The following is a 27,885-nucleotide window of genomic DNA, read 5'->3' on the forward strand; positions in this document are numbered from 1 at the left end:
CCGTTTCGAAGTCTACTGCTGTATGATGATGTTAATGGGGATGATGCAACGCACGCAAGAAGTCGAGCAAGCTTTATAAAAACACTCAAATAACGATCTCTTGCGTTGCGTATTTGCTATGTTTCAGAGTCTCAAAGATCTTCCGGGCGGGATGGCGGAAGCTGTCAGTGATCCGAGGGAAGTACCTATATACTTAACAGGAAAAGAAGGAAAGGTCGATGGGCAGGACAGAGAAGGCGTTGATGAGTAACTCCGTGACGTGACACTGATAGCGATGAGATAATGGTCGTTGGCAGAGGCGGCTGGAGCAGCAACAGCAGCAGCAACAGCAGAGAAAGCGTGACACAGCAAGCGGAAGCCTCCTTCACATGCCTCTCTTTCCCTCGTCCTCCCTCCCTTTTCCCTCTCAATAAGATTGGGCTTGATGAAGTTTTATGAAGAGCGACATTTGGCCAGGGAAAGGGTTCGAATTAAGCTTTCAATATGGACGCCTCTCTAATATTGCAGTGGAGCGGTGCAGGGCCCGGCGAGCTTTAGCCGGATGAGCATAGGCGCAATCTGTAGCTAGACCAGGTCTAGGATAAGGCTAGGGTGCTGTGGTGAGCCCACAGACGGAACCCACAGACGGTACACACAGACCCCTCGGTGCCTTGACTCTGGTCCTGACGCTTCTTCCTGACGCTTTCACATTTGCAGGCTTTGGAGGCTGTTGAGCCAATGGCCAGTGAGCAGGATCGCGCCCTCCGTTAGCTGAGCTCGGACCACCAGGTCTTCTACCAAGGCCACCCTCCCCATCTCCCCCCCATTTGCCCATCGGACCTTAGGTTGGGTCTTGGTCTTGGTTTTGGTGTGTGTGAGTGTCTCTCTGTCTTTGTCTGCACTTTAGACCGTCGGTCATGCAGCAGCAGCATATTCGGTGCACTTGCAGCCGTCAAGCTTCTTCCCAATTCAATCACACAGCTACACCTTCTCCTTGCGTCTGTTCCAATTGATACGCGCCGTTTGCCGCATCCCCGCTGCTTGTTGATTGAATTGTTCTTCGTCTCCATCCTTTTGTCTCTCTCAAACGACTCTGGGACAGGTTGAACTACACGACCCTATAGTATCTGTCTCCTTGCCGTTGCTGCTGCTGCTGCCGCTCGCCGCCGCTGCTGCTATCGCTGTGGTCGCGCGTCGTTCTTGTCATCGTCGTCGCCACTGCTGATTAGTGCGCCAGAGACACAGATACAGGTCACGTCCTGAGCGTGCTTAGTCCCAGTGTGCTGTGCTAGACTCGACAACTCCTCAATCGTCAAGTCTCACTCACTTCCTACGACGCCTGGATCAATTCTCCGTTGTCACTTTTCTGCAACATCGGCCAGTGCCCTTTGCTCGCGTCTGACACGACTGCGCCACTCCCACGCTCACTCCTTACACTATCGTTCTTCTCGTTGTCTAACAAGATTAATCCTTATCTACCAATCAATCATTTACTCGTCTTCGCGAGTATCCCAAATCACTAATCATGGCCGATGGAAGCGCGGAGTCTATCCAGCAGAAGATTGCTATTGCTCGACGAGATGCTGAGGCATTGAAGGACCGCATAAAGAAGAAGAAGGATGAGCTCGCCGACACGACACGTCAGTCCATCACCGCCATCACCCATACATTTTCTCTTATTCATGCTGACCCTCACCAACAGTGCGCGAGGTTGCACGACAACGTACCGAGCCCCTTCCTCGATTGGCAATGAAGACCAAGAGAACTCTCAAGGGCCACTTAGCTAAAATCTACGCGATGCACTGGTCGACCGACAGGCGGCATCTCGTCTCGGCTTCACAAGACGGCAAACTTATCATTTGGGATGCATACACTACTAACAAGGTCCACGCTATTCCCCTAAGATCATCCTGGGTCATGACCTGCGCCTACGCGCCGAGTGGCAACTACGTCGCTTGTGGTGGCCTTGACAACATCTGCTCCATCTACAACCTCTCCGCCAGGGACGGCCCTACTCGTGTTGCACGAGAATTATCAGGCCACTCGGGCTACCTATCTTGCTGCCGCTTTATCAACGACCGTCGAATCCTGACCTCTTCCGGTGACATGACCTGTGTGCTTTGGGACATCGAGACCGGTCAGAAGCTGCAAGAATTCGCAGACCATCTTGGAGACGTCATGAGCTTAAGTATCAACCCCCTCGACAACAACCAATTCGTCTCCGGAGCTTGCGACGCCTTCGCCAAGCTATGGGACATCAGACAACAGAAATGCGTCCAGACCTTCGCTGCTCATGACTCGGACATAAACGCCATTCAATTCTTCCCCAACGGTAACGCTTTCGGTACTGGATCAGACGACGCCTCGTGTCGTCTCTTCGATATCCGAGCAGACAGGGAGTTGCAGAGCTACATGGTAAGGATCACGCCGACTTGTCACCAATCCCACTGTCCGTACTGACAGGTCCAACACAGATCCCCGAGCCGGTATGCGGTATCACGTCAGTAGCCTTTTCGGTCTCTGGAAGATTACTGTTCGCTGGTTACGACGACTTTGAGTGCAAGGTAAGGATACAATTGCACAGAATCACCAGGAAAGCCCTGCTGACAATATCTCAGGTTTGGGACGTTCTTCGCGGTGAGAGAGTCGGCACATTACAAGGGCATGACAACCGCGTCAGCTGTCTGGGCGTCAGTAACGACGCCATGTCTCTCTGCACCGGTTCCTGGGACTCAATGGTAAGTCTTCAACGCCGCCATTCACCCCCCGCTCCATACTAATCTAATCTACCACAGCTGCGCATCTGGGCATAAAACACATCATAGACGTCGATTTCGCGAGACAGCCCATACGATACGACGACGACTAAAAGCTCGAGGAGGAACCCAGTACCGTACACGGCGTGTGCGGCACCACGGAGATTCATATCGAACGCGCAAAAGTACCCAGTGGTGACGACTCAGCGACACATAATCACGTACCTACGGAGTACGACCCGCCAACCTTATACCACATTTCCTTTACTATTCTCTTTATTCGAAACGGGACCGGACTCACTCTTCTGGCGAGAGGAGGACACAGTGGAGAAAATGGGGGATTGTCTTTTGATGTCACATGGACAGTGGTACCTTCGAGTGCCCATAACTTCACTGTCTTCTTCAAGTTCTTTTTTTCTTCTTTTACTTTCCGTTGCTTCGGCGCCACTTATCTTTCTATTCTCTTATACTTGTGTTTCTATCTACATAATGGAGGAAGGTTCCGTGTCGTGAGTCGACACGTGTACTGTACCAAGAGCACACAACCTCTCCCCTGGGGTTCGTCTGATTGGGTGAATATCATGGTCGTCGCGAGAAGCCGGGAATGTAGCGCCACCATCGTGATGCCCTCACCTTAATCTCCTTCGCACTTAGAAGCAGGTGTTTCCAAGGGGAGTATATGTGCGCTGCGCGCAAGCCTTTGCCGTGCATCCGACAGTATTCAAAATATTGTATTGCTTCAGACGTTTATATGGAACAGTATGGTTGTCTTCCGCTTTCGGACTGCTCTCCGGCTCTCTTGCATCACTGTCTCTGTTGTCACAACGTCTACCTCACTCTAGATAGCCTACTTGGACAGATGTATCTGCGTACCTTGACCGTTGTAGAATCTCTGGCTCCGTGGTTTTGTATCGCACAGCACAGAAGTACCTTGGGCGTTCTCATTTTGACTCTTCTGCTACGAACTCTATCAAGCTGGTCCAGATCCCGATGATCTGTCATGCTTTTTGACTTCTTCACCCGTCATCACTGTCAGGCCGAGGCCTGTCCCGCGCGTTTCAGCTCTGCTACGTGCATAGATTTCGTATTGCTATAAAATCTCAGCATGTATTCATCACATTCTTCGCAAAAGGTATATTGTATGAGTCAGGTTGTTTTGGTGCCCTAAGTACTTAAGGTGAGCAGCATCCAGACAGCGCTCTACTTGGCACAGTAAAGTAAAGCGAGAGTCAGCTACGAGTCAGGATGCCGTCTCATCTCTCTTCAATTAACCTATTCCAGTAGCGACCATCGCACATGGTCAAGGCACTCCGGCTCTACTTTGGATATTTTTCTTTTTCTTTTCGGTCTCCCGACCTGAGCATGACCAAGCTGCGAACCTAAATTAAAACACGATCCCCAAGAGAAGAACCCCGAAACCAGACCAACTCTCGCCTGTCTCGGATGCTGGCTTTGGGTTATTGCATGTGAAATTTGCCAGTCCCGTGCAGCAGTGCTGCGCTCGCACTAGTCGAGGAGTCCCAGGTACCTATGATGATCTTCGGATGCGGCCATAACCCGATTCGCATATGCCCATACATCATGGCTCTTTCCCACATCACGCTTTAGAACTTGTTCGGTTCTGAGTGTGGTAGTCGCCTGGGCTCGCTTGCTTACCTTACCCTAATTCTTTTCCTCCGCGAATAAACCCCACCTAGGCGTTTCATCGACACGGCTCGCGAAGGGTTCGCGGGAAACCCTACGTTTTGGATCTTCTGCTCGAAAAACGCTCGGATCGACTGAGGATCGTGCTCCATGGACGTGGTTCAAGGAAGCGCAGGAACAAAAAGCACCCGCCGCCGGCAAGTGGTTTCCTGGTCGCGGCAAGGCCCGATGAGTAGACGACACGAGGGGGTCCGAGCAATTATAGCCATTCTGGAATGGGGAAGCACATGTTCGCTCGCATGGTCTTGCGCTTGTAGTGTGCGGTACTTGGTTGTCTTCTCTTTGGCTGAGCGTGTGCCGAAGAAAGAGGCGTTCCCATCTGTATGGGATATCGCCGTGTAGAAAGTGACCTGCTACAAGTACATTCTAGACACCATTAATATGGCCGATGGGCAAGTGGATATTCAGGGATCTTGTGCCACTGCGAGTCAGATTAGTCTGTCACAAGTCAGACACACCAGGAACGCACAGCACTTCCCACCTCTTCTATTCATGTCAGATTGGTTCCAGTCTGATGCCAGATGGTGGAGGGAAAGGGGTCCATAGTTGATTCGTCATGAGGACATGTTGCATTTGTCCGTGTGAGAGATAGATTGATAAGTCAGGCACAGTACAGCCATAGGCCAGGAGCACAACAAGTGAGCATTCCATAGCGTTCAACGACGAAGATCTTCCCATCTTGCATTTTGCCCTTGCTGCAAGCGTATCTGTGTCCTACTGTACTGCACAGTACTTGTCTGCCCTGCCTCAGTCAGTCTGGCCTCCTCGGTGCCCTTCTGACCCACAGCGGCATCGTGACTCGACGCCGCCCCCTCGTCTCCTCCTTGTTGACCACAACCACCACTGGCGGGTGTTGATTATTTGTCTTGGTACCATACAATTCTTCGTAGCGCTCTCTTGGATTTTCTGTCGTTGACTTGTGTAGATAGAATTGACTACGCAATCACTCTTGACCGCCCATCTGTACATATCTTTGACCCTTCAATTCTTTTGACTTTTACTTGACACCAGCCAAGAAGAAGCGCAGCATTGATTGCGAGCATCACGAGCGTCACTGTGAATCTGGACTGGACCAGGATTGTTCTACATCTGCTTCATCTTTGCTTCATTTCACAGCAAAGCACACCCCGCTATATACATCCGCCTGTCTCTCTCTCTCTCTCTCTTTTTTTTTTTTACCCTTACGCCGCAACAAGCAATAAACGTTTTGTCTCAGGATACCCCCCATCGATAACAACGTTCACTCGTCAGACTCACACTCGGACCTGCGCCTGACTAACAACGTCTATACACTCGTCAACAATATCAAGACATACACACGATGGCTTCCTCGGCAGCCCAAGATGAATACGACGACCTCATGGCCCGCAACAGAGCGGCGCGCACACATCATCCAGAAGACGCAGGCGGCTCAGATAACGACTCGGTGAGCCTGAGCGAGGAAGACGAAGCCTCGAGGCAAGAAACAGCCTACCCTTCGGCTCCCACACACAACTACTCCCGTTCACGGTCCTACCTCCCCAATCAGCGCTCATACAACAACACGGGTCCCAAGGGTGTCATAGCAGATGCTCAGGCCTTCCGAGAAGCACAGTCCGCTCACCGGGCCTCGATGTCAGCAAGTCGCGCATCCTCAGACGTCAACACTCTCGTGCAGCCATACGTCGAAAACCTCAGTCTCAACGACTCGGCATACGAAGGTGAAGTCGCGCTCAAGGAGATCAAAGAGGAAGAGTACGACAAGCTACGGGGAGAGGCCGACGAAGATCTGGAGGAGGACGAGGACGATTTCATGATGCAATGGCGACTGAGCAGGCTTCAGGAACTGCGAGGCAAGAGCGTCATAGCCAGTAACGCCGCCGCCGAGCGCTTCGGCATGAGCAAGAGCGCGAAACTCATCTACGAGGGTCTGACAGCCGTAGACGGCGAAGGGTTTCTGGAGGTCGTAGACGGCAGCCCACGAGAAGTCACTGTCCTTGTGTTTGTCTGGGATGACCGAAGCGAAGTCAGCAGTATGGTCGAGGACTGCATCCGGCAATTGGCGAGGAAGCACAAGACCACGAGGTTCATCAAGCTGCATTACCAGGACGCGGAGATGGAACCCGCGGGCGTGCCGGCTGTGCTGGCGTATAAAGGTGGTGACAAATTCGCTGGGTTGATCCCGGTGGTCGAGGAGATACCGGATGATGCAAACTTGAGCCCGGAGACGTTGGAGAGTGTGTTTCAAAGGTACGTCGCCGCTTTCTCCTATTCACTACGTTTCCCATCCTTGCGACATGAGAGTTAACATTGCTGACAACTCCCCGACAGACATCAAATGTTGTAGAGAAAGAAGAAGAAGAAGAAGAAGAAGAAGAAGAAGAAGAAGCCTCACACTCTCTCCATGACCCGTCTTCGTCCCTTTGCATTCACCACTAGTCCTTCTCGCTTTCCCCTGCTTGGTTTGTGCTACGCCGCGCGTTCTGTTCTCTTCAAATTATCGAATGATACCCCCCTCCCCCCTGTTCCAATCTGGTCTATATTTTTTTTTTTGGTTTGAGACAATGCGCTGTGTCCATTTTGCTTTTTGCTGCTGGTGCTGGTGCTGCTTGCTTGATGGCTTGCTTGATTGGTCGATTGACTGTTCAATTCCTGCATAGTTTGGGAAAAGGAACGATTATGGTGGCTCTATAGAAAAGGCATGGTCTCGGTGCATAGTCACAGATAGATGCATTACAGAAAAGAAATACGGAATCAAGCACAAGATCTTCAGTCATTCTATGTGATCTGGTATATGTCTTTTGCTTCCATATACATCTAATGGGTATCTTACAGGAACCAGAAGGAGGCATTTCTCTCTTATTCGACGACACTAATACCCACTCCACCCTTCTTCTTCTTCTTCTTGATGCCCATCATCTTGCGTAACACCTCGCCCTCCTCATCATCATCATCCTCTTTTTCATCCTTACCAGCCTCTTCCGTTCCCTTCCCATCTCCCATCCCCGTCATCTCCTCTTCCTCATCTTCGTCATCCGAACCAGCTCCCTCCCCCATCCACCCCAACCCATCCCCACCCTCCTCCTGTCCCTCCTTCTTCTCCTCCAGAACCCCGAGCCCAAGGTCCATCTCGATATACCCGCCCTTGGCGCCCTCGTCGACGTCCTCGAAGGTCTTGAGCGTGCCGTTCTGGCGCGCGGCGAGGATGTCGGCGTTTGAGGCGGCGAGTTTGGGCAGGAAGGATGAGAGGCGCGAGAGCAGGTCTGGAGCGCCTTGTTGTTGCTGTGAAGAAGAGGTGGGGGTCGTCGTCGTCGTCGTGGATGAGGAGGAGAGAGGGAGGTTGGAGGTGCGCATTAGGGGTTTTTGAACAGGGAGCGTTATTGGTGTTTGTTGGGGTTGGGGCAGTTCTGTGTCTGAGGAGTCCGAGTCCGAGTCCGAGTCCGAGTCGGAGGCTTCTGATGAGGAGGATGAGGAGGAGGACGATAGTTCGGAGTCCGAGGTCCTTGTCGATGGCTCGATTGATGTTGCTGGTGTGTTGGACGGTTCTCTAATGGGCAGAGTGGGCGTCGATGAGGACGTGGATGGTGTTGATGTGCTCGTCGTCATTGTGCTTGTGGACGTGTTGCTGTTGTCTTGGATTTGATATGAAGGAGTAGGGGCGAGGTTGTTTTGTTGTTATGCTTCCTCTTTGAAGTGCAAGAAGAATAAAACAAATTCGAATGATATCGCGTTCTGGTATAGATGATGGAAGATAAGGTAAGATATGTTGAAATGAAGGTCAAAGGACTACTTTTATTTTCTTTATTCTTTAATCCGGGAAAAAGTAGAGTTCGATAAGATAAGAAGACAATCTGGTTATGATGAAATAATAAAGACCCTTTATTGTAGCTTATCGATTGTCAAGACTCCATCATCATCTCTTGAACTAACGGACATATCAGATTACAACATAATCCGTACTGTTCACCATCTCCAAAGTCATCATCATATACATCAGTAAAAGTGCACAGCGAGACGCTTGTTGGCCGAGGCTATGTCCGGCACTCCAGTCCCACCCTGCACGTATGCCTTGTGCTTGATACTCTCTTGAGCCTTGATGGCCGCCTCATTGGGGCCACCCATCCAATTACCCATGGTGCTAGCAATGACTCTCTTCCCGTCGCTTCGAGTCACAAATGCAGCAGGAGGAGCATTGATGGGCGTCGTGAATCCACCACTGACATTGGTTCCGTCTGTACTCGAAATCGTGGCAGGTCCGTCATTGCCTTGCTCTACGCTGATGTCGCCGTGCGCCTTGTGGTCATTACTCGCTTCAATCTGGAACTCAGCCCAAGTCGCTGGAATCAGCTTTCCCCTTTGCACTCGACCTTTGAACGACGTAGCCAGGCTGACGAACGTGGTGTGACCTGCTGCTACCTTGACAGACTTGAGAGGATGGTCAAAGTTGGCTCCAGCGGTGCCGTTGCCATTCCAGTAATTGTCGAAGAAGAAATATGTCTCTTCTTGCTTGGACTTGTTGCTAAGCAGGATTCCTGGTGCCTTGCCGTTGTCTTCATTGCCAGCGGGAGCCAACTGGGCTGATAGTGCCTTGACACGTTCGACAGGATGCAACGACACTCCTACGTGCTCTGTACTTGCGACAACAGAAGAAGCTGGAGATGATAACAGTCAGATACGTCGAAAACAAGACTAGATACGCAAGAAACAAAAACTAACGTCTGAGATTGATGACCTGCCCGATCTGCAGCTTCTTTGCATCAACACCTGGATTGGCCTTTTCAATCTCTTCCACCGCGATACCATGATCTTTCGCAATCGAGAAGAACGTGTCTCCCGCCTTGACGGTATATTTATGGGCATCTTCAGGAAGGTGACCATTGGCTGGCTTGACTCCATCAGGGGTCGCATCACCATCACTGTAGGTGACAATGATGTCTCTGTTCCCCTTGCCTGCTTTGCTCTAGGCGACACAGTCAGCATTGATTACTAACATGCTCAGACACTTCATTACCTGTTGGTTGTCGCCATCGTCTCCTGTTTTGCCATTCCAGGCTCCCGTATCGATATATGTCTTGCCCTCCGCGAATCTGCGAACAAACGCGATCAGTGCAGGCTTGTTGGTCGTTCCGTCCATTCTGACAACGTTTCCTGCTTTGTCAAAGTGCAGCGAGGGCTTGACCGAGTCTCTTGTCTTCTGGTCTGCCTTCTTCCACTCTTCGTTCAGACCTTGCATGAAAGTGGCATCTCCCTTCATCGTACTGGGTTCAGCGACTTGCATGACTGTTACGTTACCTCCGGCACCCACGATGTTGCTGATGTCGATAAAGTCGTTGCCTCCAAATCCTTTCTTGGTGATTTCAGCCTCCTCCCCTTCATGTCCGTCGTGCAATGCAATGATGGCGCCAGAAGCACCGTCAGGGGCGGCTATCTTGCTGGTCCCGTGAGCTGGCACGGTGATATTTGCATTGCCATTGAAGCCATGGACTTCGAACTCCTGCTTGTGGTCCGACTTGTTGTGGATGGAGATGGTATGAGACATGTTGGATCAGAAGATAAGCTTGTAGGTCTATTAATTTATTGTATACGAGGTAAGTCTTTTATTTCCAGATCACCAAACCGTGCTCCTCTCTCTTCTTATATCTTTGCCTACGATGCCGAAGGACAAGTCCACTTGCCACAGCCACAACATGACCTACCTGAAAGCGCAGCATCGTACCCTACGATGGAGTATAGATGTTCGTGGTTCCCGTTGGCAACCATTACGTACGGCTTAGCAGTTGACGAATATGTAATTCCAACATGACCTATCCAATGGTTATCATTAGCTGTTATAGTCATACAGGAATGTTGCCACAGATCCGAAGTAAGACGGTGGCTGATGAGATGTGAAGGATGGACTTTGTGTCTGCCTGATAGACAGCCTCATCTCCTCGACAAAATAGGCAAGCGGACTAAAGACTTCAGCTCTTACGTGTTATACGAACTTTAGCGCCCTGCTCCTCCGCCAGTAAGATCTGTTATCACGAACAAGCCCAAAACCGGGAAGCTGGGTTGGCTGCAGTCAGGTGGTCATCGTGCATACACACATGCATATAATATCTTGGCATGTTGTATTGGGCCTTTGCAGCAACCTCACGTCCTGCTCCAGCCTTGGGTCCTTATTCTTCGACCCAAGACAGTCGAACCATGTGTATATTCGCAAATGACCCAGGACTGGCATTGGGTGTAGCAAGGGTTGACCGGTAGGGCGGAGCGAGGCTATCATCAGCGCTACCTGCAGTCGTACTGCATGAACCGCTCAGACTAAGTGAATCTTTCCACCTGATCACAACCTCACCTCTCTTATGATTCAATACACTGTGCAAGATACCGCATCCCTATTCCGTTCGCAATAACGGCCCCAAACCTTCATGCGATGGCACATCCGCATCCTGATCCCCTCTTTCAAACGTACAGGAGCAACGCAACCGAGGACGGTATGTGAGGCCACTCGGCAACCTACACGGTGTCTGACCATACTTTACGGCCTTGCGAGAATGGTACGCCTGAGGCGCAGCTCGAGCTGGGAAGATCAGCTGTAGCATGGTGCTGTTACTGCGTCACAAATACAAGATACAAGCAATAAGAATGCACCGAGCCTATATCTCGCGTGTACCCCTTGACCAGACCTCGAAAGAGCACTGTGATATTGTCAGATCTCCCCCTCTAACAAAACAATCAAACACGCACCATGGCTCACAAAAGATCCATCTCCTGGTCCTACCAAAATACCGCGAACCCAACAACAGCAGCAGCCATAAACCAGCTGAACTTCCACGGGCCCATCAAATCCCTCAGCAACTGGGAACTATGGAGTCCCCCAGAGCTCAAAAACCGCCTGACCTTCCGTCCCATGGTCCATGACCCATCGCGCTTCACGAGCGCCGAATGGGCCTCGACGAGCAAATCGACGCGCAACGCAATCATCCACTTCTACAACGAGCCGGAGCGCATCCCCGTGAGTCCCTCGGACGCCGCGCAAGCCTGGACCTCCAAAATGCTACCTCTTCGCCACGAAAACCGCGGCAACCGACTCGTCAGCCCGTCCGTAGCAGGCGACAGCGCGGGCGCCTCGTGGCTGCACAAATGGATGGACATGATCAGCAGCAAAGACGCCGCCGCGCACAAACCCGATTTTTTGGGTCTGCACTACTACGGCACCTCGAGCGCCGCCATAATTGCCTGTCTGACCAGCATGCACGATAAGTACCACTTGCCTGTCATCGTGTCCGAGTGGGCGTGCACGTCGCGCGACGAGCATGAGGTGCTGCAGTTCACGGTCGCGATGACGGATTGGATGGATCGCACGGACTGGGTGTTTGAGTATACGCTTTTTGGACTCACTGCTGCGCCCGTCGATGGGTTTGTCTCGCCCGCTGCGCAGTTGATGAGGGGGGATAGGTTTACGCCGCTTATGAGGAAGTATATGGATGAGGTGCCTATGAAGTTGTAGGGATTGCGTTCATTTTGACTTTTGCGGTTTTTTGGTTTCTCGAGGGCCGCTGGGAATGGAAGTGATTGGGCATTTGCTTTGGCTGATGGCAAGTGGTGGGATTATGGCTGTCGGTTCTCGGGATTGTTCTCGATTGATAGTCATCTGTTTTCTGTTCACTCGTCATATTTCCGGGACTGTAACACAGTCTGCCATGACACTTTCATAGTAATCTTGCGATAACGAACTCGACACCCTGGACGAGATCATGTGTAGTAAGAAACAAATTCCGCTGGTCCCGCTGGGTCAAGTGAAGTCATGCACTTTTCCTCAGGAGAATGACTCTTCTCACTAACCGCCGCACAAGCCTGAGAACTTCCTTTCACCTCCAAGGAAATAGCAGCCCATGCTAAAAACGTCAATGGGATACATAGATCTCAAACCCCAATCAACCAAACTACTGAACAGCATCAAGGACGCCTGAAACGAACCAGTGACTTCAGGCGTCCATCTTGGCCCCCTCTTTTACTCTGACCGTCTTTCGCTACTAGTCAGCTGAGGTCCGTCTAAGCTCACGTCACTTTCGTTTCTGGGCTATGTCTACGCTGGTTTTGTGTTTCACAAGAGGACGCCTCACGCATGGCCTAGGTAGTTGGTCTGAAGGCTGTCAAATGACTTATTCTCGGCGGGGCTGAGGAGAAGGAGACGCTAACATGGTGTAGTCGTTGGGGATTTGTGGTTACATTGCTGGACTTGTATGTTTTCCTTGGTATCTGTGTAGTAGTAGCAGAAGGATGAAGGAGAAGCGTGGCTTACTGCTGGATCGGATGTGTTTATGGCTAGGTCTGTTATTGGATATGTTCGCTTTTCTTGTTGGTGTTCAGCTGCTGATATGTAATGGCTCAGGCTTACTTTTCGATTCGTACTGTGGTGAAGCTACTGTGTCTGACCTTTTGAACAAGGCGCAGTGAGGTACTGCAAGTTGCTGCTCGCTCCTTTCTGGTCTCAGCTGTCGAGGGGGAGTATGACTCTGAGTTGATGAGCAATCAGGCCTCGAGGCTGATGATTGTGGTCATGGTTTAGCCGAGGTTGTACTGACACCAAATTCGGATCGATAGTAAATGAATAGTGTTCGGTATAAAGAGGTTTGTTTCGTCGAGCAGGGCAAAGGCCGTTCTTTCAAACAACAAACACCATCTTCTTTACCTCCGGATTAAATACTCATAAGATCTTCCCACACAGCAATGTCACAATACGTAATCAAAGCAGGTGACACTCTGTTCGACATTGCCAAAGCGAACGGCACAACCGTCGAAGCCATCGATGCTGCAAATCCGGGCATCAACGCCTCCAATCTGCAAGTTGGCGAAAAGATCAATCTCTCCTCGAGCTCCAAAACCACAAAGTACACGATCAAAGCCGGAGACACATTGTTTGAGATCGCAAAGGCCCACAACACCACAGTCAAAGCGATCGAAGCTGCCAATCCTGGTATCAAAGCCGATAACCTACAAGTGGGTCATCAAATCAACATCCCTTCTGCTGGAGGAGCCTCGAGTGGTGGTGGTAGTGGTGGTGCAGGATCTCATCCCGGAGAGGGTGGCAAGGAGGTAGGCCAAGGTTATAAAGCATACAGCGGGCCTGCCTCAAACTATCCTCATCCTTCGACCTGGGCATCGTACGACACTCTTGTTTCCCAGAACCATCGTCTGATGAAATTCCATGATTCGGACTCCGAGATTCAGCTTATAGTCAAGGATGTCAAGACCGTGGCCAATGAGTCTGGTACCGATGCCCGCGTCATTCTATGCACCATCATGCAGGAAAGTGGTGGAGACCCTCGTGTCGTGGTGACGAACAATGGTGTTCGAAACCCGGGTCTCATGCAGTCTCACAATGGAGTGGGGTGGAACGCAAATGATCCGGCTGGCAGCATCCTGCAGATGATTAGAGATGGAACGGAAGGGACCAAGGACGGTGATGGTCTCAAGCAGCTGTACAAGCGCTACGGCAACTACTATGAGGCCATGAGAGATTACAATTCGGGGTCTGTGAACCAAAATGACTTGAATGATCCAGTAGGAGCTACACCCAAGTACGTCGAGGATATCGCCAACAGGCTCATGGGTCATGTTTGGAACAACATGTAGGAAAGCATCGAGTGGGCGCCGTCGCAGGCTGTCAGAGGATGGTTTACTTGGTCTTGCATTGTACTGACTGCATCATTTCGTTTGCTTGATTGTTAGTACATAGTTTACTCCAATATTACGCTTTACTCCGATTCCGTTTCGACCTAAGACATGCAGCTAGTAGCTTAAGCATGCCGTGACGCCAGGAGCTAAGAGGCTGAGAAGACGATGTGCTGCATGTGTAGTGTATCCTTCCACCCAAAAGAACTGTTGGTATTGGAGCTGTCGTCAGTGAGATATCAGGCACTGACTATCATATACGGCCCCCGCACCACATGTCATGGTATCAGTAACGGCAAGTCATCCAAGCGCGGGTCGATGCGCCAACAAGAGCCTGCATGATCTTCCTCCTTGTAGATCAAATCAGCAGGTACCGTAGAGACTGCGCAACGACGGTCTTGACAGGTCCAGTCATCCGGTGGCTTAGCCGATCAGGCAACCCTTCAGCTGTGGCCTTACGCGGCGAACTGTAGCGTAAGGATTAAATTCAGGTGCAACTTCTATTTTCGTGCAGCTCAGCTCACGATTCTGCTTTGTTTCGACCTGATATCCGGTTGCTGAAGGCCTGAAGGTATTGTGGTGGCTGGATAGCAATGTCATTCGCGTCGGCAGTGATGGCTTTTCGCCGTATAAGTAGGCCCGGGTCGTCCTCCTCAATGCTCTAGAAACCACAATCATCCACTGCTCAAACCTACCGCAATCATGACGCCTGACGAAACCTCTGCTTTGAACAGGAACAACGCTGCCCGTAAGACAAAGGGTTGTCCACCACTTCACTGGGACGCCAACCTTGCCCGAGAAGCTACGGCGTATGCCCAAAAGCTCGCTAGCACACGAGAAATGGTCCACTCTGGCACGAAGGGCGAAGGCGAGAACCTTTACATGACATCGCCGCGCAATGATCCCTTAGACGCTGGTGTCAAGGCCTGGCTGGATGAAGCTGCAAATTACCATGGACAGAAAATTGGAGAAGGTGACTTTGGAAGTTATGGCCATTACAGTGAGTGTATTATCCCTATTCGAGAGCGCTTGGTTTCTACGATCAAGATGAGATATACTGACAGCAACCTAGCCCAATGCATGTGGAAAAGCACTACTCATGTCGGATTGGGCCATGCCAAAGATTCAAAGGGCGATATCTGGGTTGTAGGGAGATTCACCCCACCAGGTAACTGGACAGGGCAGAAGCCGTATTGAAGAGAGTTGCATCATAATGTTCGAATTCCTTAGCTATCAACACAAAATTGCTCAAGTACAGCATAATACCTAGTTGCAACATATAGACGAATGATGAAGACATCAGATATCCTACCGCTGTGATATGAAGTCAGAAGCAGCGTGACTCAGCAATTGTGGGGTCGTACTAGACTCGGCGCTTAAACAAGCCGGGAACGGTGACCTGAACCTACATTAAGGTACCAAATGGACCACAGCTGCCGCCTTGTGAACGAGGGGTCCATTCTTATTGTCCTTGATCAATGGGGTGAGACCTATCGTCTTCAAATCGGATCTTCTGGAACCAGTCCGTGATAATATTCGCATCAGCACAAGAGTTGACGACACCCCATTTTTGCTTCTGATCTTACGAACATACTTTCATATCGAAGCACTGAAGTCGTTACACAGTGCTCCGTATTACTTCGAGCTATTAGGGCGCGATAAAGTAAATACCCACGACACAGGTGCTTCTCACAGCTATATTTACTGTACCTGTGTAAGTTCGAGACATCTTATTCAATCATTGTAGAAACGTCAAATACAATGCAAAGCCACACACTCGTCATTCCGAGTATTATATTGCACGCAGATATTACATAATGTTGCGGTCCCTCGAACTTTATGCATGAAGCCTTACCTCCGGCCTTTTTTGATTGATGCTGACATGTTTAGTTTGACTGCAGACGTGAATCAGTCGGACTTTTGACACACTACAAAAGTGTTCTTCTCAAGTGCATAGACATGGCGATTCCTCGTCTCAATGTGAATGGCCTGCCTGGTGCTTCGGCGGAACAGGCAGCCGCTACGCAGTCCCCAGCACGAGGCAAGGAAATGAGAGCAAATCTATTGTCAAAGTTACGTCCGCCACCCTTGGTACATTCATGGGACTTCTGGCACGATCGCCAGAATCGCCAGGAACGTAGAAAGGACGCAAGCAAGGACTCCAAGCCCTCCGAGGCCGAGGGATTTGCCAATGAGTCTGAACTAAGTGCAGCCGCAAGGGAAGGACTAGAAAGTCACAAGTATGAAGATCGCCTTGTGCACCTTGCAGAAGTGACAGACGTCCGCGCTTTCTGGAACTTGTTCAACAACTTTGATATCTCGACGCTCCCACTGCGTGACTCGGTCCACCTCTTCCACAGAGGTGTAAAACCCGTATGGGAAGACGCACGCAACGCTCGAGGCGGCGCCTGGACATTTCGAGTGCCGAAGGAGAAGGCACAGGAATTCTGGAAGCAGATCTGTATGCTGGCTATAGGCGAACGCCTTCAGGCAGCAGTAGAAAGCGAACGGAAAACCTTCCGCGATGACATCTGCGGCGTGTCTCTCAGTGTACGCTTTACCAGCACCCTGATCCAGATCTGGAATCGCGACGCAAGACACGAAGAAGGAATCGCCATGATCCTCTCTACGGTTCTCGAAAACATCAGTCCAGAGCTTAAGCCTAAGGAAAACAGCTACTACTACAAACCACACGATGAGCATGCTGGTTTCAACACCAATGCGGCGCCCAGTGGCGAATTCTCCCCACAAGAAAATAGAGATATGTCTCCACCACCAGGCACAAGCCACGGACCTCAGACTTACCGAATGGACACAGGAGAAGCAGCATCTCGACCTATAGAAGTGCAGGGCATGCAAGACCAAACCAATAAGGAGCAGAGTGGAAGAACGCTGCCAACATTCCCACGGTCTACTAAAGGCGTTGGCTTGATGTCTACCAGGCCGGGCCAGGGCCTTGACGAGTCGAAGACGGCGGAGATTGTCTCGAGGGTAGCGCCTCCAGGACTCAAGGGCGAGCAGTCAGGGGTTGGAGATGGGGGCGATCCATTAGCAGCTGTAGCAAAGGGCACTGGGTACTATGGGCAGGACGAGGCGGTAAAAGACATCGAAGAAAGTCTGACCAGTATGAAAGAAGCTATGGACAAGATTGCAGAAAAGGATCATCACATTCAGGGGATCGAGGGACAAGAAGTGGATGAAAAGATGACTGACGGCTAGCCAGTCAAGAGGTGGGGCTAGAGGTTGTCTTTGCGCCAGTCTTATTTACATTCAGATCAGACGCCTACGATTGAGCGTGCACGGTGCCAGCGGATCTACTCTTGAAACGTGTCGCGTAGTGGTCGATAGATGTGACAGTTAAAGTATGGACGAATCATATTTCGTCACTCCAAGTTTACCCAGTCAGTACTGAGACTATAGTGACACTGTTAGATTTTCAGCATCTAGAAGGATACATTCCGAGAAGGCATATATCCGCCCAACAGTATAGCGTGGTGTGGGTTGAGCACGTCGCAATCTGATGTTTCTTTGTATAGACGTTATGATTTCCGAAAGCGGGAAGGCGTGCACCGCCACAGCGCGCATGCCGCAAGGACCTGAGTTGTTGTATTACGAATGCGTAAAGGCGGACATTTGTCGCCCATACACTCTTTATCTACCTCCCGAAACCATTCACAGTCAGTCTGGGCAGAGAACAGTAAGTTCGCGGTTTTATAGTTGTCTCTGGAGTGGTTCTGATCATGCATTATTGCAGACTTGAAGCCTTTGCATAAATCTATAATTATCGGCACCTTTGTATAAGTGCGAAGCAAGTAGCAGGAACAGATAGAGAAGTGGCAGCGGCAGCGACAACAGGAGCAGCAAGGAGGGAGAGAAAGAGCTAAACAGACACATACCATGAGCAGGTGAACAACCAACGAGTATGGCCACACTTGCGCGCGAATACTCTCCGCCGCCGTCTCCTTCTTTCTCGCGGAGATGTAAGATATGGGCGCGACGCGGGGAGTGCATCTGCTGCGTGACACTTGCCTATTTCCCTTTATTCTTCGTCAGTGGATTGATGACTTGGGCTGTCTGGGTCGAGGTGACTACGTCGCTACTGCCGTCGCCCAAGACGGAATCGGATTCAGCTACCAACACCGGTCTATTCACTGCCTTCCTGGGCTGTCTCTTATACCTTCTCACACTCAGCTCGTACTTTACCGCCGTCTTTACCAGTCCAGGGTCTCCCCTCGACCCACCATCCTCGCGCAAATCGAAAAAAGGAGGAAGGTCTGGAGGGGGCGCATATTCGAGTCTACCAACCCACGAAGAACCGGAGCCGCATACGCATACCGAGTTGGGCTTCGTCTCGCTCACAGCCAAGACTGATGGCCGACCGCGGTACTGTAAGAAGTGTGCCGTCACCAAACCCGATCGTACACATCATTGCTCTACTTGCAATCGATGCGTTCTGAAAATGGACCATCACTGTCCCTGGTTGGCGACCTGTGTCGGCCTGCGCAACTACAAAGCCTTCCTCTTGTTTCTCATCTACGTCAGTGTTTTCTGCTGGCTGTGTTTCCCCGTGGCTGGTAGCTGGGTATGGGGTGAGATTATGGACTCGAACATAGAGGTTGATGAAGGCGTCATGGTCGTCAATGTCATCATGCTAGCAGTCCTCTCTGGCATTCTGGGTCTGGTCCTGACTGGTTTTGCCGCCTGGCATTGCTACCTAGCCTACAGAGGCCAAACCACCATCGAAAGTCTGGAGAAAACGAGATATCTGTCACCATTGAAGAAGAGTATGGAGAGGCAATTTCAACGCCATCGCAATGCTGGTCGCCATTATCTCGGGGACGACGATGGAGATGCCATGGCCGGCGACGACGGCGTTCACGACCGAGAGACGGTCGGGGAACAGCTCAAGGAAATTCATGCGAACATGCTTCCCGGAGTCACTCGACCCGAGGAAGGCCTCGAAACACCATACTCAAATCGCTCGCCAGCAGGTACACCTTTGCCGCGCCAGAACTTCTCCTCATCATCCCCTGCGCAGTCTGCGTTGAGGAGAAACTACGCTGACATCGAAGCCGATCGTGAGCGCGATCGCTACTCGGCCTACCTCGACGAGCTGGACTCGGAAAAGCTACCGCACGCCTTCGATCTCGGCTGGCGACGAAATCTACATTTGCTTTTCGGTGACAACCCTCTGCTATGGCCTCTTCCCATCTGCAACACCCTCGGCGACGGCTGGCATTGGGAAGTGAGCGATACATGGTTACGCAGGCGCGACGAGATCGCCGCAGAGAGACGCAGACGCGACGAAGCTGAGACTGCCAGAATGCGAGCAGCAGGCTGGGGCGTCGACGAGGAGGACGACGAGCGGTCCAGGAACGCGGTGCCCACGCTCCGTGGACACTTCGAGACATCAGGCGCCGGTCGACATTACCAGACCGGGCCCATCACGAGCAACAACAACAATTACAGAACTGGAAACGGCAATCTCGACGTGCCCGCGCCATGGCACGATCATAACCATCCCAACCAGACGCCCTGGTCACCATCGTGGGCCGAAGCCGATGACGACGACGATCTGAACGCCGAGTTCGACGACGCAGCCGAAGAAGACGACGAACAAGTGCGAGAAGACGCCGCGTACCGCCGCTATCTCACCACGACAGCCGGCGTGGCAACTGTCCCTAATCGCGGTCGCAGAAGCACGAGCAAAGCAGACAAACTACTAGGACGGCCCAGTGGTGTCTTCAATCCGTCCGCATACTATGTATCAGAAAGCGTGTCGCGAGAGAGGAGGCCAGGCACTTCCGGGGCCGGCGCGGACGAGTACGACACTTCGTCTGACGAAGCGGACATCCTGAGAGGTCGGGGAGCCGGTGGTCCCGCGACCTCCACTGGTGATTGGAACGATATACCCGAAGATATGTTTCTTGGTTCTGGAGGCGGTGCTGCTGACGGGAAAAGTGCAAGGAGCAAGAGAGACCGGAGCTCTACGAGGACAAAGGGTGACTGATGCCAAAGGTAGTTCGTCTTCGTCGTCGGCGGCGATGTAATATTTGTCTTGTTCTTTTGACTGCCAGTGGCTACTGTACATGTCTGAATCTGCATTGCGTAGCTTGGGCCATTTGCTTATAACATCATGTTTTATTCTCTTATGTTCCTTTCTGAGCCATCATGAAGAGGACCGAATAACTACAGAACATATGCGACCACTGTCTTGGCCCTTGAAGAGCGCCGGTCAACTAAGTAATATGTCACTTCAACTATAGGAGAATATGGATATATTTGCCTTACTGGAAGCAGGCTTTTCCACTCACTTACCCTTCGCTATCAATACAGAGAATAGCCCGCCATGGCGCAGATGGCTATAAGAGCCTTACAAGGCCAACACCACCACAAGGCTAAAACCACCCCACGGCTAACACCACCACAAGGCTAACATCACCACAAGGCTTGGCTTCGCTGCCTCGAACCAAACGCCGGCTCCCTGGGTATCTCAGCAAAAGTCCCTACATTTGTCGACCGTGAGGAATAGTATATGACCGAGCTCGAAGATCGTCCGATACTGTATAGCACCACTAGGTCCAAACCGTCGCAACAAGCACGCCTCGGTGGTATCTCGTGCCCCGGATCATGACCTACCCTTGATGCATCTCCATCGAATCACTTTGGCTTCCTATTGCGGGTGAACGATGTTGATGTAAGACCGCACAAGTCTGGAGAGCTCGACCGGTTGCGTCGACGAAGGGGGCTAAACGGCCGCGGACGGTGATACCAATACTGGTTCTGGAAAACCTGAGGCCGATGATAGTAATAGACTCGGCCTCTTGCCGCGTCTGCATAACCATACTTAACGATAGACAAAGTTGTTGAGTGATAGTAAATAATGATGTTAACTATGGAAAAATGGTATAACGATAGTAAGTTGTTGACAGACGCAGAAACCGACTCTCCGGAGCAGCAATCAATAGTATGTTCATTTAATGCCCACAGTTGTATTCTGAGCAGGAACGACTGACACTGGGCTTACCTCATAGTACATCATGGACACGAGATATCACTATGCCTTCATTCGGCTGCTTCACAACCGGACGCGCCGTGTGCTGGGAAGTCCTGTATCAGAGTCAGGGCAGTATGAATCAACAATCAGGCGACTCGACGCGTCCAATTAGCACGACATGGCATCGAACACAATCAGCGTCATGCCCTGCAAAGCCTAAACCATGTCTTCACATGCGTCAACATCGAATCGCTCACCTACCTCACGTCGCCTTGCATTTAACTTGCTACAAGCGAGCTTTCTCCATGCTGTGCAGTTTGCCAAGCATCGAGTGAGTGAATATAAATACTGAGATGTAAGGTAAGCATTGATGATCTCTACTCCTACTTCACTATCGCAATTCTATCTCAATTGCTTCTATCACAGCACGCATCAATATTCGAGTCGCTGCTATGATGTTTGGCTTAATTCGTAGATTCGCCGCTAGAGTGTTTGACCTAGGCCATGTTCCTGCAGACACTGTCATAACAGCTGGAGTCCAATCAGATGAAACCGGCCACAAAGATGCTCCTCCACCATACACTCAATTTCCGACGCCTATTGAAAGTCAAGCTCAACATACAGAAGGTGGTCCATACCAGTCAAGCCGATCTGTAGAGCCGGTACACATACTTCCTCCTAGATGTGTGGCCCGTTCCTCTTTAGAATTCCCCTCTGTACAATGTTTTTACATACGGGAAAGGTTGAGCAAGCTCGAGCATGCCAACATGGTGGCTTGGGACAGGTCCGGAAGACCCTTCCCACGCCTACCAGATCACGAAGTTCGGCCGCTCGAACGCCTTCACGACGTCTCCACATGGGCACCATCTGTGCCATCACCATTGGTATCTCCACCTGATGGAACCAGCACTCCAAGCAACGCACGAACAACGATTTGCCATTTCCAAGGTATCAGGTCAGGGATACAGTCTTGCTCACGGAAGAGACCACACTTTCTACAAGCCGAGATAGCACGCCTTTTATCATTGCCTCTTTCAGACGTCGCGAAATCGAAGATATTGTCCGCTGCATATCCAGAATTTCGTCAACTTGACCCGGGTAATCCTTACAGCGGAGAAGTCCAAGCCGAATTTCTGACACTGAATGGAGTACTCTATGTGGTCGAAGACGTCATATTCCGCGGATGGTCGATTGACGAGGTGCGATTGCGGGTCAACGCCTCTGCGCGGATGACTTGGATGAAGCTGTGTGCACACTCTTTCACAGATCCGTATGTACGCCCCTTGTTGGACGCTCGATTCAGTGATCGGGAGTTTCAGGCATATCTCCTCGAACATGGCGGACTGCGCCGTATACTATGGGAAAAGACTGAATCGAAGATCGAGGCAGATTGTGTTTGTCATGATTGCAAAGTTGATTACGTTATTGGAGCATGTGAAGGAATTCGCTAGAGGACATGAGTATAGGTTTGTAGTGCAGATTCACACATCTCTGGGCTCGGGACGATCCATTAAATGAGACATCAGGGGATTGTGAATTACCTTAAAAAATCATCTCCTATGTAGTATCCTAGACTATGGAACGATTCGCAAGGTAATCATATATTAATCGTACCTTTTGTATCTAATGTGACCGCATGTACTACGAATTATTTAATTAAGGACGTGTAGTGTAGAAACCCTGAAGCAGATGACAGGTCTATCTAATCTGATCATGATTTGATGTCCCGCGTATACATACAGTATTATCACATAACGACTCGGCCTCATCAAGATAACAAAAGCAGATCGCACATTGGCATTCATGAACTCTATGCTATACAAGGTGATACATGCTGCAGCCGGTCAAAACGATTCCGTCGACAAACTGAGTGCAAGAAGTACTCGACGTAACATTCTGACACAGCGGAAAATATAGGAGATAGGCTTTCGGAGAGAGTGGATAGGAGCATGAAAGGAGAGTGTCCCGCGAAGTCAGAACTTGTCTTAAGTCAAATGCATAATTGTGAGTAGAAATGCGAAGTCATGGCTGTAGACCGCGGGATGATGTGAAAGCGTAAGCTTCATATCACTAATAGACGTCCGAACAATTATCAGGTTTGCATTAATGGCTATAACGAAGCGCACTAGTAACACAACATGCTGACATACCGACCCGGTCTCTTCAAGGTCAACATTCAATCATCCGACAGCACAACATCAGATGACACCGCCCCGGTTGCAACCGAACAAGGTCTCGCCTCCGACAAAAAAATGTTATGCGAATCAAAATCTAATTATAAATCTATACTTCCAATCCCTTGTCCACTCCACTCCACTCCACTCCGCGTTATTGACGTCCCTCCCCCCTTTTCCACGTTCCCCACTCTCCGCCGTTATATCAACGACAACAACAAACATCATAACAACAAAGCCCCGTTCGCCGCCTAACGGATCGAGGAAGGATGAACAAAGAACAAAAGACATATCAGCACGGTGCATAGAAGCGACCTTAACTTGATGTCATCGATAGCATAATCGATGGATACGATACAAAGTACTGTACCTGTAGATAGCGATTGGGAAAATAATTCCTCGGTCTAAATACAGGTATGGAAAGAACAGTCGGCACGCGTCTCGGTCATAGCCAAGGCTCTCTGCAACGTTGGATGGCAAAAGGCAGGTTCTCACGTACCAGGGCTTGATAGGTACTTAGGTGGCATTGCCACAACAGAATGAACTACTGATGCACTGAATACTACATGCACGACTCCGGCAAACGATATTCAGATTTATTAGGTAGGTGTGCGAAAGCAAGGAACGAACAACAAGTGAGAAAGCACGGGCACATGCAATCCAATGCAAGCAAAGAGACATCAACCAGGTTCATGTGAAATTAAGCATATGCAAACCAAGAGTCTTATAACTCTTTTCCTCCTCGGATAAGCCTGGGCCAAGCAGAACAGAGTAGACCAAGGCATTGCAAGCAAGCCCCTTTACCATACCTTCTTCCTGCGCGGACTCCAGAAACGGGGCGACAGGGCCCAGGCGCACTCGCGCGTGTGTGGGCTCATCAAGTATGCATTCGCCGAGGAAGCCAGAAGCAAGCAGTGGGTATACAGTATATGCATACGCCACATACATAGAGTAAGCAACGGTGTACTGCCGGATCGAAGCGGATAAGTTCGATCGCAGGAAGACACAGAGGGCACCAGTAAAGAGAGAGAGTTGGGGCGGCCGAGGGAGTAATGCCAAGTACAGTAGAGAGAAGCAAGCGGCCAGCCAGCCCATGAGACCATCGAAGGTAATGCATGGCCGTTTCAGTCAACAAGAAATACCAAGGCTATAAGGACGACAGAAGAGCACCATTACCCGAACACAGACAGACGCACACGGACAGGAATGGGATGGGAAGGGAAGGACGGTTGGAAAGTCGCTCGACAGGAAACAAGATATTCCTTCCCGTGCGGTGCCCTTTTCTCGTATCAGACGTGTAGCGGCAGCAAGGCTCGCTGTTGGTGGCGTCGGTTGGAAAAGACGCTGGGCGATTAGGTAGATGGCTTGCCTCGAAGACGGTTTTTACTCGTGCAATCGCGCAATCGGTGATACAGTGATATAATAAAGATTAAGATAACTAAACGGTCGCCCGCCTAAGGCGCGGGTGACCGCGTTAAGTGACATCGTCCTGCTACTACTGCTACTCGTACAGATAACGGCTGAGAAAGAAAAAGTAACGAGAAGGGGGACAGCGAACGTCGAAAGTTCAACGAGTAGAAGGAACGGAAAGGAAGCAAGAAGGGGAAATGCAAGTCTTGTTTGTGGTGCTGCTTGTGTGTGCAGTAGCGACAGTTCAGACAAGAACAAGCGAACGAAAAACACTCGCTGAACGCGCCAGCATGCATAAAGCGAGGGGGAAAATAAGTAGAAAGGCGATTGTTCGCATTCGCAGAATGCGTACCTGGCTCTCGATGGAGAAAAAAACAACGATCTGCTTTGGCTTGATGGGAAAGAGGTTTAGAAAACAACAATTCTCCCAACTTGTGAGTTAAAAATCGACGACCATCACTCTCTGAGGTTGATCCTCCTTTTGTACGCCTGTCCAACCTCCAAATCTTCTCTTGATCGTGGAACCCTATAACTGTCAACCTCCCTTCCTTCGTCATCCTCTTTCCGTCCTTCTGGTATAGCAGTAGCGAGCATTTGTTTTTTCAAGGGTTCCGTTCCAACGCCGCCGACCAACACGCCGATAGACACTAATGTAAGGAGCCGAACCTACCCTTGAAGAGGGTAATGATGAAGAATGAAATACGAAATAAAAACATGAGCGGGTGCGACACATCGACATGATGATATGATATGATAAGGAAATCAAGTGGAAGCAGCAACAAATAAAGCTCGGGTATAACAAGAAATGAAAACAGTCTGAGACATAAGGAAATGGTAGGCCATGCTTTCGTAGCAGATCCAAGGTCTGCATCCAACCCTTCCTTGACTTATTGCGGTACCCCGGAGCAACATGCCTGGAAGGTAGAAGAGGTCAGCTCGAGCCCAGCTCATTCGACCTGATCGTAGCACCGCTCCCTATAGGCTGGAGGGGTCGATGGTGCCATTGTAGTGTAAGAACGAGTTGAGGTCAATCTCATCAGCATTATGGTTGCCACCAGCTTGTACCGAAGGGCTCTGGTACATGCTGCTGTCATGTGGGCTGGTGAAGTGATTGTCATGCATCTGAGCGGGTGAGTGGTACATCATCGATCCCTCAGCCTTGGGCGTCTGGTAGAGGCTTTGTCCGTTATCACCGCCGTGAGGCATTTGTGTTGGAGACTGGAAGGCAATTGCGGAGTCCTGGTGCATGACTTGTTGATGACCAGGGTGAGGAGACGATTGGTACATAGGTGTCTGATGCTGGTCTTGAGAGCGGAAAGGCAGGTTCATCTTCATGTTGGCAGGAGCTGGAGATGTGAAGTCAAAGCTCTCGTCTTGCAGACCGGGACTGTGGAAAGGCATGCCGAACGATTTGGTGTACATGTCAGACGATAGGCAAAGAGCATCCTCGTTGAGGTGGTGCTCGCCTGGCGTGCTGAAGATGTCATCGTTCTGGTTACGTCCAAGTCCGTTCAGAGGTGGAGACTGATCAGCAATGACCGGGTCACCGTGGCTCATCACAGATACTGGAGTGTTGCTAGTGCCAATCATGGCGGACGGATCCACCGAAAGGAACGAGCTGGAGTAGGGAGTCGAAACATTCAATAAGTCAGCGTTAGCGGCCGGGTTGTAGAAACCAGGGGTGCCAAACTCGCTTGGAGAGTTAAGAGTGGTGGCGGACATGGGAGCGCCGAACTGTCTGAAGTCCATACCATAGCTCGCAGATGTGTCGATGCTCAAGTTGGATCCTGCGGGGCCGGGAGCGAAGCCGTTGTTGTGGTGGTGTTGAGGAACAGGTGCAAAGAGGTTCTCTGGCAGAGGCTGTGCCACAGGGGCTTGCTCGTGTTGGATGAGGAAGGACGGCATTGGCTGGTTTCGGAACATGGAGAAGTCAATGGCGGCAGGAACAGATCTACTTCGCTGTCTCTTGTGTCCACGAGGAGCAGGAGGACCCATCAGGCCCATGCCGGTATCGTGGAAAGCAGCCGAGTGAGGATGCACGAGGTGGTTAGGTTGACTTGCAGGTCTGAAACCAATGGGGGTCACAGGAGCCGAGGTGGGCGCAAAGGCCGAAGGGTCGTGCAGATTGTGGCGGTTCTGAAAGCTCTCAAGAGAGACGAGCTTGGCCAACTGACCACTCAGAGCCTTGGACGGGCCGCCCAGGTGGTGCACCATCACGGAGCTTGCCTGCTGGTCTTCAGTGAAGTCACCGCACTCGTAGAAACCGCCGCTGCCGGAGCTGTCCATGTAGAACTTTGGCGGACGGATGAGCTCGACGATAAGAGATCCCATACGTTGAGATGCGCCCTCTGCAGCAGTGGTGACCTCGCCCTGCACGAGGTTGATGTTCTTGATCCAGGCGAAGGGATACTCGATTTTGTAGCCAGCCGAATCGTTGTTGATGTAGTAAGTCACGCATGCCTTCTCAGGGGAGTAGAAGATGATGAGGTCCATCTGGCTTTGGCCTACACGGCGCCACGATCCAATTGAAAGCGAGCGACAAGCAAAGTGCTGAATGACTGTAGGATGTCAGCGTGGATGGAACAGACATGCGGGCCGAAGGACTTGACTCACCAACTTTGCCACTCCCTTGCTCTGGGTTGAGACTCATAGTGCCTGATCCGTAGGGGTAGCCAGAGCCGTTGGGGCCGAGGAGGCCAGGGAAGAAAGCTCCCTTGCCCGACTCCATGGCTTGCATTGCCAGGTGACGACGCATGGACTCGGGGATGCTCTCGCAGTCCTCGCCATTTTCGATGCTTTTCCTTGCAATGTTCTTTATCTTGGCTCGTCTGATGTAGTAATCAGTATCCATTAAATATTTAAGCCTGCGTACATTAATGCTTACCTGTTCTGGAACCAAATCTGCACTGATCTCTCAGTCATGTTGATCTGCTCCGCAATTCGCTCTCTAGTAAGAGCAGTGGGAGTAGGGTTCTTGTTGAATTCATGTTCAAGTGTAATAAGTTGGTCTTGAGTAGCCCTTTGTCTTTTTTGGTTTTTCTGTTGCTGTGTGAGGGTGCTCTTCCTGGGTGGTCGTCGTGATGATGATCCATTTGCGGTGAGAGGGGTGTTGGGAGATGGAGTCCCCTGATTATAATCGTCGGGAGATTCCATGGCGGATGTGGAGATATGGAGATCCGACACGCTGACGGGTGTTGAGTCCATCTTTGAGTAGGCTGTATATTAC

The 27,885-nt window shown here is 50.8% G+C and overlaps 10 protein-coding genes across 11 annotated transcripts; 7 read left to right on the forward strand and 3 right to left on the reverse strand.

Annotated features, from left to right (window-relative positions):
- Positions 1-1,504: 1,504 nt before the first annotated feature.
- On the forward strand, positions 1,505-2,792 carry AAFC00_002790 (uncharacterized protein; the record flags this gene model as incomplete). The annotated part of the gene is made up of 5 exons (XM_069342159.1): positions 1,505-1,619; positions 1,682-2,394; positions 2,454-2,543; positions 2,598-2,717; positions 2,775-2,792. The coding sequence occupies 5 exons, from the start codon at positions 1,505-1,507 to the stop codon at positions 2,790-2,792; spliced, it is 1,056 nt and encodes a 351-aa protein (XP_069198665.1).
- Positions 2,793-5,760: 2,968 nt separating this feature from the next.
- AAFC00_002791 (uncharacterized protein) lies at positions 5,761-6,765 on the forward strand (the record flags this gene model as incomplete). The annotated part of the gene is made up of 2 exons (XM_069342160.1): positions 5,761-6,668; positions 6,750-6,765. The coding sequence occupies 2 exons, from the start codon at positions 5,761-5,763 to the stop codon at positions 6,763-6,765; spliced, it is 924 nt and encodes a 307-aa protein (XP_069198666.1).
- Positions 6,766-7,277: 512 nt separating this feature from the next.
- AAFC00_002792 (uncharacterized protein) lies at positions 7,278-8,024 on the reverse strand (the record flags this gene model as incomplete). The annotated part of the gene is made up of 1 exon (XM_069342162.1): positions 7,278-8,024. The coding sequence occupies one exon, from the start codon at positions 8,022-8,024 to the stop codon at positions 7,278-7,280; it is 747 nt and encodes a 248-aa protein (XP_069198667.1).
- A 387-nt stretch (positions 8,025-8,411) lies between these two features.
- On the reverse strand, positions 8,412-9,957 carry AAFC00_002793 (uncharacterized protein; the record flags this gene model as incomplete). The annotated part of the gene is made up of 3 exons (XM_069342163.1): positions 8,412-9,070; positions 9,135-9,378; positions 9,430-9,957. The coding sequence occupies 3 exons, from the start codon at positions 9,955-9,957 to the stop codon at positions 8,412-8,414; spliced, it is 1,431 nt and encodes a 476-aa protein (XP_069198668.1).
- Positions 9,958-11,148: 1,191 nt separating this feature from the next.
- On the forward strand, positions 11,149-11,910 carry AAFC00_002794 (uncharacterized protein; the record flags this gene model as incomplete). The annotated part of the gene is made up of 1 exon (XM_069342164.1): positions 11,149-11,910. The coding sequence occupies one exon, from the start codon at positions 11,149-11,151 to the stop codon at positions 11,908-11,910; it is 762 nt and encodes a 253-aa protein (XP_069198669.1).
- Positions 11,911-13,133: 1,223 nt separating this feature from the next.
- On the forward strand, positions 13,134-14,039 carry AAFC00_002795 (uncharacterized protein; the record flags this gene model as incomplete). The annotated part of the gene is made up of 1 exon (XM_069342165.1): positions 13,134-14,039. The coding sequence occupies one exon, from the start codon at positions 13,134-13,136 to the stop codon at positions 14,037-14,039; it is 906 nt and encodes a 301-aa protein (XP_069198670.1).
- A 741-nt stretch (positions 14,040-14,780) lies between these two features.
- On the forward strand, positions 14,781-15,275 carry AAFC00_002796 (uncharacterized protein; the record flags this gene model as incomplete). Its single annotated transcript, XM_069342166.1, has 2 exons — positions 14,781-15,078; positions 15,151-15,275. The coding sequence occupies 2 exons, from the start codon at positions 14,781-14,783 to the stop codon at positions 15,273-15,275; spliced, it is 423 nt and encodes a 140-aa protein (XP_069198671.1).
- An 852-nt stretch (positions 15,276-16,127) lies between these two features.
- On the forward strand, positions 16,128-17,297 carry AAFC00_002797 (uncharacterized protein; the record flags this gene model as incomplete). Its single annotated transcript, XM_069342167.1, has 1 exon — positions 16,128-17,297. One exon carries the CDS (start codon positions 16,128-16,130, stop codon positions 17,295-17,297), a length of 1,170 nt encoding a protein of 389 aa, XP_069198672.1.
- Positions 17,298-18,000: 703 nt separating this feature from the next.
- On the forward strand, positions 18,001-20,088 carry AAFC00_002798 (uncharacterized protein; the record flags this gene model as incomplete). 2 transcript variants are annotated; one of them, XM_069342168.1, is made up of 1 exon in its annotated part: positions 18,001-20,088. In XM_069342168.1, the coding sequence occupies one exon, from the start codon at positions 18,001-18,003 to the stop codon at positions 20,086-20,088; it is 2,088 nt and encodes a 695-aa protein (XP_069198673.1). The 2 variants fall into 2 exon arrangements, with proteins under 2 accessions (XP_069198673.1, XP_069198674.1); XM_069342169.1 differs by having other exon boundaries at positions 18,538-20,088.
- A 5,546-nt stretch (positions 20,089-25,634) lies between these two features.
- Positions 25,635-27,863, reverse strand: AAFC00_002799 (uncharacterized protein; the record flags this gene model as incomplete). Its single annotated transcript, XM_069342170.1, has 3 exons — positions 25,635-27,217; positions 27,273-27,487; positions 27,544-27,863. 3 exons carry the CDS (start codon positions 27,861-27,863, stop codon positions 25,635-25,637), a joined length of 2,118 nt encoding a protein of 705 aa, XP_069198675.1.
- Between the last annotated feature and the right edge of the window lie 22 nt (positions 27,864-27,885).

Source organism: Neodothiora populina (assembly GCF_041146345.1).
Source record: "Neodothiora populina strain CPC 39397 chromosome Unknown canker_contig_15, whole genome shotgun sequence".
NCBI lineage: Eukaryota > Fungi > Ascomycota > Dothideomycetes > Dothideales > Dothioraceae > Neodothiora > Neodothiora populina.